The sequence below is a fragment of the Dipodomys ordii genome, unplaced genomic scaffold (genome assembly GCF_000151885.1).
Source record: "Dipodomys ordii isolate 6190 unplaced genomic scaffold, Dord_2.0 Scaffold79, whole genome shotgun sequence".
Classification (NCBI taxonomy): domain Eukaryota; kingdom Metazoa; phylum Chordata; class Mammalia; order Rodentia; family Heteromyidae; genus Dipodomys; species Dipodomys ordii.
In genome coordinates, this window is record NW_012267295.1 from 1027660 (window position 1) to 1035734 (window position 8075).

Sequence of the window (8075 nt, forward strand, 5' to 3'; positions counted from 1 at the left end):
AAACACCAAGCCTGGCTCCTCAGACTGGCCTCAAATTCACAAGTCTCCTGCCTGAATTTCACAATTATAGTTTTCAATCTTGGAGGTAGATGGTAGAGTGTGCTGGGGCTCGAAATCAAGGTCTTACACTTGCTAGGCAGGTGTAACGTGCCAATGCATTTGAGACATTCCCCAAGCTCTTTATGCTTTAGTTATTTTTGAGAAAGTCTCATGTTTATGCTTGGGTCTGGCCCTGACTGCAATCCACCGGAAACAGGATAAGCTATAGTATATTTAAACCAAGTTATAAAAATCACACATAGATATTTAAGTAGAAAGATATAACAAGAAAGGCAAAACAAAAAATTATGTATGCCTGTAAATTCTTTGAAATCAAATAAATTAAGAGGGAAAAGACACATGCATATGATTACAACATATGCACAGTATTTAAAAAAATACAGATATACAATTGCTCATGCCCATAAACAAAAACATAAATAACAGCTAGAAAATATGGGCTGAAAGATATATAAAAGACTGGAGGAGGGGGCTGGGAAGGTGGCTCAGTGGTAGAGTGCTTGCCTCATATGCATGAGGACCTGAGTTCAATTCCTCAGCACCACATAATCATAAAAAGGCAGAAGTGGCACTGTGGCTCAAGTGGTAGAGCACTAGCTTAAAAAAAAAAAAAAGACTGGAGGAGGAGCTGGGAAGGTGGCTCAGTGGTAGAGTGCTTGCCTTGCATGCATGAGGCCCTGGGTTCGATTCCTCAGCACCGTATTAAGCAAAAAAGGCCAGAATGACGCTGTGGCTTAAGTGGTAGAATGCTAGCCTTGAGCTGAAGAGCTGAGGGACAGTGCCCAGGCCCAGAGTTCAGGCACCACAACTGACAACAAAACAAAAAAGACTGGAGGGGTGGTTGAAGTGGTAGAGCATCTGCTTAGCAAGTGCAAACCCCTGAATTCAAACCCTAGTACCAACAACCACCATAACCACACACACACAGAGTTTTAATTTTTTCTACCCAAGAGTTAAATATGTAGTTATAGATTACATGGCCCCTTCATTTCCTTCGTCCTATGTGTTACCATTTTGCTGAACAGACTCCCAAATCTGAAGGCTATTTCTACCCTGTAAGTGTGTTGCTAATATTTACTCTTCAATTATTGCAGTAATTTTTACACAGAGGAAGAGGAATGAGTAAAACTACTTTCTTGGGTAAGGAAGGATCTTACCTGAGTCACTGATGATGATAAAAGATAACCATGGACAAGATCATTTATTAGAGCTGAAAAATATCAATTTTTGAGAGAAACACACACACACACACACACACACACAAATGGTGCAATCAGTAAAAATAAGGCTAGAAATATCCCAACGAGGCTGGGAAGGTAGCTCAGTGGTAGAGTGTTTGCCTTGCATGCATGAGGCCCTGGGTTCGATTCCTTAGCAGCACATAAGCAAAAAAAGCCGGGAGTGGCGCTGTGGCTCAAGTGGTAGGGTACTAGCCTTGAGCTGAAGAGCTGAGGGACAGCGCCCAGGCCCAGAGTTCAAGCCCCAGGACTGGCAAAAAAAAAAAAGAAAAAAGAAAGGAAATATCCCAACGACTATAGTAGGATCTGAATAAAAGAGCCTAGATCAACTCTGCAAAACTCAATCATAGACCAGATTTGAGTTTTCCCATGCACATAGGACAGTACTACAGGTTAAAGTCACCTACCAATGGCATCAGAAAGCTCCTCCTCTTCCTCTTCTTCCTCACCCTCAGTTTTGTAGTAAGACTCCCACTCTGACATGTTGGTTTCTGTTCACTAGGTAAAAGAAATTAAGATGAGGGCTGGGAAGATGGCTCAGTGGTAGAGTGCTTGCCTTGTACGCCTGAGGCCCTGGGTTCGATTCCTCAGCACCACATAAGCAAAAAGAAAAAAGCCGGAAGTGGCGCTGTGGCTCAAGGCTCAAGTGGTAGAGTGCTAGCCTTGAGCTGAAGAGCTGAGGGACAGCGCCCAGGCCCAGAGTTCAGGCCCCACTACCGGACCCAAAAAATAAATTAAAAAAAAAAAATGCTCAGGAAAAGAAGAGCACTGGGGGCTCATGCCTATAATCCTAACTACTCAAGAGGCTGATATTTGAGGATCACAGTTCAAAACTAGCCCAGGAAGAAAATCCATGAGACTCTGATTTTCAATTAACTACCTCAAAACCAGAAGTGGGGCTGTGGCTCAATGTGGTAGAGCACTAGCCTTGAGCACAGAAGCTCAAGAACAACACCCAAGCCCTGAGGTCAATCCCCAGGACTGGCACCAAAAATTTAAAAAAATGATAATAAAGATATGTGTTAACCAAGCTTTGGTGGCTCACTTATAATCCTAACTACTTAAGATGCTGATATCTGAAGATAATAGTTCTCAGCCAGCCCAGGCAGACAAATACACAGTTCTGTTGGTAGAAGGTAATGTAATGGTGGCGGTTTTGAGTAAGAGTCTTATTATGTTGCCCGGGATGGTATCAAAATCCTAGTTCCATGCCAGGCACCAATGGCTCACACCTAGAATTCTAGCTTTCTAGGGAGTCTGAGATAAAATGAGATATGAGCTATAATCCTCAGGAATCTGAGATCTGAGGATGGCAGTTCAAAGCCAATCCAGGCAGGAAAGTGGTCTGTGAAACTCTTATCTCCAATGAACGACCAGAAAAACGGAAGTGGTGCTGTGGCTCAAGTGGCAGAGTGCTCACTTTGAGCTGAAGAGCTCAGGGACAGCGCCCAGGCCCAGAGTTCAAGCCCCATGACTGACAAAAAAAAAAAAGCACACACACCTCGTCTGTAGGAGTTAATTATTTCTAAAAATAATATGTATGCACATACAAAATTAGCCACCAGTATAAAAGAAACTATAAAAGGGATATAGCAGCCACGTGCCAATAGCTCATGCCTGTAATCCTAGCTGCTCAGAAGGCTAAGATATGAGGATCACAGTTCAAAGCCAGCCTGGGCAAAGAAAGTCCATGAGACTCATCTCCAATTAACTACCAGAAAACTGGAAGTGGCACTGTGGCTCAAATGGTAGAGTCCTCTCCTTGAGCTGAAGAATTCAGGGACAGTGCCCAGGCCCAGAGTTCAAGCCCCACCCCCCCAAAAAAATGATACAGCAACTGTGCACTGTTGGCTCACACCTGTAATCTTAGCAACTCAGGAGGCTCAGATCTAAGAATCACAATTCAAAGCCAGCCCAGGCAGAAAAGTCTGTGAGACTTTTAGACTTTTTTTTTCCAATTAAGCACCAAAAAGCCAGCAGTGGAGATGTGACTCAAGTGGTAAAGCAGAAGCCTTAAGTAAAAAAGCTCAGAAACAGTGCCTGGGCCCTGATTTCAAGCCCCTCTCCTTCCCCCAAAAAAAATTAGCAACAAAAGCCTCAAGCTCCTAGAGCGAGAGACTCTCATTCCTGTCTGTCTTTGTCCTCAGTGGCTTGTCAGAACAGGTGGCCAGGAAGGGGTGTGTGTGTACTTGTTACTCAGGATGAAATCCAGAGCCTCACTGAATTCCACCCTCAGCCCTAGTAAGTGTTGATTATAGAAATGATTTCGGCTTGAATTCAAGCTTGAAGATTAAAGTAGAATTTATTCAATTCTGAGGGTAGTTTTAGTTTTATGTTTTAATGTCATCTATTGTGCTTTGTTTTAGATTTTTCTTGTTCATTGTGTCAACAGTTTGATATCCACTGAGTGAATGAGTTTTGGAATCCTGCAGTTTCTTTCTGGGAAAATGAAGGCGTGTGGCTTTTAGGGCCTGGAGTGCTCTTGAGTCTGCTCATTGTTCCCACCCTCACCTTTATTCCCGACCCTCCCCCAGTAGTGGGGCCTGAACTCTGGGCATGGGGGATGTCCCTCTGCTCTTTAGCTCAAGGCTAGCATTCTACCACTAGAGCCACAGCACCACTTCCAGCTTTTTCTGCTTCTGTGATGCTGAGGAATGGAGCCTGGGGGCCTCATGCATGCAAGGCAAGTGCTGTACCACTGAGCCACCTTCCCAGCCACCCTCACCTTTCTTTCCCCATCCCTTGACCTGCCAACTTCTGTTCATCCTCACAATCTCACCTCTGACCCTCAGCTCCAGATTTTGCTCATGTGTCCCTCTTTTGCCCTGTACACTCCATTAGTAACATTGCTCATCCTCTTCTAGAATTGCTCATTTTTTCATCTGTGTCCACATACCCTTCCTCTCCCTACAGACAGACTGGAAGCTCCATGGGGTGAGAACTGCATCCTCAAGTGTCTGTAGCAGTCTAGCATTGGGTGATCTCTAAGTGGGTGAGTGGTGGGCTACTGCGCTGCAGAGCTACAAGGCCTGGCTGATAACACCTGGGCGTGATTAAGCTGTGACCCTCTCAGTACTGAGGAAAAGAACTCAAATGTTAGGTTTACTCTAGGAAGAAATCCTGCACTCGCTCCAAAGAGTTCCTGTACTAGAGTATCAAGTGTGTTTTTTCCTCTCTTGTTTTTTGTTTTGAGGGATTTTGATTTTTTGTTTGTTTGTTTTTTCTGAGGCCTAAAACTGAATGTATTGCACACGTCCACAGGCTTGGAGACGTATGGCCACATGATCACCCAGTCCCCAGCTTGCGGAGGAAATCCTAGTGGGAAATAATCTGCTTCTATACTGTGCTAATGCCATTGAGCCTAATTCAGATCCCCAAATGACCTGTGCCCTACTTCTGTCTCAAAACTATACCTTCCTTCTTACTTCCACTTTGGTCTGGTCAAAAAAAAAAAAAATTAAAACTCAGTCCAGTTAATAAACCTTTTTCCTACCCTACCAATAAAAACATTATGAGAATGAGAATAACTGTGAGAGTTTTTAGAGGAAGAAATAAAAGAATGAGGGACTGGGAAGGTGGCTCAGTGGTAGAGTACTTGCCTTACCTGTATTCCTTATAAACAGGAAAAGCCGGAAGTGGTGCTGTGGTTCAAGTGATAGAGCACTTGCCTTGAGCTGAAGAGCTGAGGGCCAGCGCCCAGGCCCAGAGTTCAGGCCCCATGACTGACCAAAAAAATAATAATAAAAAGAATAACAAAAAGGATTTTTCCAGCCATAATTCCCTATCACAATGCTATAGATGGATACGGTGGTGGTGGTTGGTGGTGGTTTTGAGATAGTTTTATTCTGTTGTCCAGGCTGCTATCAAACTCCTGGTTCAAGCAATCCTCAGCCTCAGCTTCCTGAGTCGCTGGGACTACAGACCATGCCACCCCATCCCATTGGGTGGATGAAGTCTCAAGTGCACCTTGATGCAAGGGGGCATGACCTCATCTTGTAGGCTAATTAATGATTAATGAAGAGAATTAAAAGAAGACTAAAATAAGGTTATTTCCTGCAAATGTTGAGTCAATTTATAGATTTAAAGTAACTAACAGGATGATCTCTGAAGCCCCTGTACAAATTAATATGTGTGTTTGTGCCTGCCAGCTGACCCGCTTTGTCATTAAGTGTGGGTGCACGAGAGGCAGACCCAGGCGGAGCCCCGTATGCCAGGACTGCAGTCATTTGAGTAATCAGGGCAGGCAAGAGTAGGAGTAAGAACTTTGGCCTCAGTAGTTCTTCCTGTCAACCAACAGGACTGACTAAACAGACTAGATCTCAACAGATATTCATGCAGCATCTGGACTCGGGCACTCTCATGGCTGCTAGAGTTACAGGGATGCATAAGAAACTGTTCTTGTCAGCAAGTGCTGGTGGCTCACACCTATAATCCCACTACTTAAGAGGCTGAGATCCGCAGGATCTCTGTTTGATGCCAACCTCAGCAGAAAAGTCCTTGAGACTCTATTTCCAAAATAACTAGCAATATCAGACTGGAGGGGGAATGCTATGAGGGGCTTTCTTTTTTTTTTTCTTTTCTTTTTTTTTCAAGAAAGCAGGTGGCTCTGTTCTCAAAGAACAAGCTAGGTATGGTGGTACACACCTGTAATCCCAAGTACCTGAGAGGTGAGAGGAATAAATAGATAAAAGGATCAAAGTTGGAGCTGGGAAGGTGGCTCAGTGGTAGAGCACTTGCCTTGCATGCATAAGGCCCTAGGTTTGATTCTTCAGCACCACATAAGCAGAAAAAAGACGGAATTGGCTCTGTGGCTCAAGTGATAGAGCACTATCCTTGAGCTGAAGAGCTGAGGGACAGTGCCCAGGCCCAGAGTTCAGGTCCCACAGCTAACCAAAAAAAAAAGCTCAGGTGATAGCTAAGTGGTAAAGCTCTTGTTTAGTGCAAGACTCTACGTTCAAACACACACACACACAGCCTTTATTGGACATGTAGTAGATGCCAGGCACTGTGCTAGCCATATTTCTCCTATCATTTCATATGTTTAAATATGCTAGTAAATCTATATGGTTTATGATTATTTATTAGAAATATGTTATACTTGTGTATGAATATAGTTACATAATGAAATGTCTGAGTGGCCTTCTCTCTACTCAACATGGTTTAATACCCAGCTTACTGAATAGAGCTACATATGTACATGAGAAAATTTCTGTAATATATATTTGTATATATACACTTGTATCTAATTCTATAGTATAGTCTATGTACAAATAGACTATATAATACAGAAAGATTCCTCTATTTCTGTTATATTACATATCATAATGTATCTTATAGAAATATACATTTTTATATGTTTACATGTATGTTTATAAGGATTCTGTGATGATATATTTCTGTGTGTATGTATATACTTATATTGGTCAGGCAGGGCTGTTTTGGTGGAGAATGCCAGCAGGACTTAGCTTTGCATTGATGATCTGAGAAACACTTTTGACCTTTGGCTCAAAATCGTCTGGCTGTCTGTGACCTCCAGCTTTGCCAAGTTCTTGCTTGGCCACATGTCATCTCTTTTAAGCATAGGAATATTGGGAAGTAGGCATTATTATTGTGTCTTTAAAAAAAAAAAGAACAGGGAACTAAGATTTCAACAGAAACCTTACATAAAAATCCAATAGAAATTTCTACAGTGATAGAAATGTTCTAGACTCGGGCTGGGAAGGTGGCTCAGTGGTAGAGCGCTTGCCTTGCATGCCAGAGGCCCTGGGTTCAATTCCTCAGCACCACATAAGCAAAAAGAAAAAAGCCGGAAGTGGCGCTGTGGCTCAAGTGGTAGAGCTCTAGCCTTGAGCCGAAGAGCTGAGGGACAGTGCTCAGGCCCAGAGTTCAGGCCCCATGCCCGGACCCAAACAAAAAAAAAAAAAAGAAAGAAAGAAATGTTCTAGACTCTACTGTCCAATCAGTAGCCACCACCCCTACATAGGTCTCTGAAGAACTTGAAATGCAGTTAGGCTGAAGGTATACCTTTTATTGAATTTTAATTTTAATGACTACTCTGTTCGCTAACTCAGGCTGACCCTGAGCTTCTACAAGGGCTCTCTGTGGTTTAACCTGTTACCTCTGCTCATCCTCACTTTCCTCTCGCCACTCTGGCTTCTTTCTAGTTTTTTAAATACACCTTACAGGCTCCACCCCTTCAAGGCTCTTACCCCCTTCAAGCCTTTGCTTGGATGTCACCTATGCAAAAAGACCTGTCCATCCAGCGCTCCCTACACTCCCAACATCCCTTCCCTGCGCTTGTTTTATTCTGTCCCTTCACTGTTGTTACATGCCTTGACATTGTTGCTTTACTGTTATCAATTTATTGATGGTCCCCTCCCCTCACTAGTATCATGAAAGGAATTTTGTCTCCTTGTTAACCAATGTATTCCTTTGCCAAAAATAATGTCGAAAACATAATAGCCACTGTCTCACTGGTTAAACTAATAGAATTCACATCTGGCCAGCCTCCACCAGAACCCACATTTTTACTCATTACGCTCTTTCTCTTAGTGAGTGTAATGTTTTTCCCAGAGTGAATGAGAGAAGCTTCATTTGGAATGAACAGGCAAGAGAAAGGAAATATTTCTCATCTGCTCACTTTCACAAACCATTTTATGTCTTTAAAGAAGTAAACTACTGGGCTAGGAAGGTGGCTCAGTGGTAGAGCGTTTGCCTTGCATGCCAGAGGCCCTGGGTTCGATGCCTCAGCACCACATAAGCAGAAAAAAAAAAGCC

At 43.2% G+C, this 8075-nt stretch overlaps 1 protein-coding gene across 1 annotated transcript in view; it reads right to left on the reverse strand.

Moving 5' to 3' along the window:
• Xrcc6 (X-ray repair complementing defective repair in Chinese hamster cells 6) overlaps positions 1-8075 on the reverse strand; it is a 29379-nt gene that overhangs the window by 19956 nt on the left and 1348 nt on the right. The window contains exons 2-3 of the mRNA XM_013024777.1: positions 1706-1796; positions 1218-1225 (exon numbers count right to left, since the gene is read on the reverse strand). Coding sequence (XP_012880231.1) covers positions 1218-1225; positions 1706-1781 — 84 coding nt within the window. The 5' untranslated portion in view covers positions 1782-1796. The remainder of the gene's footprint in view (positions 1-1217; positions 1226-1705; positions 1797-8075) is intronic.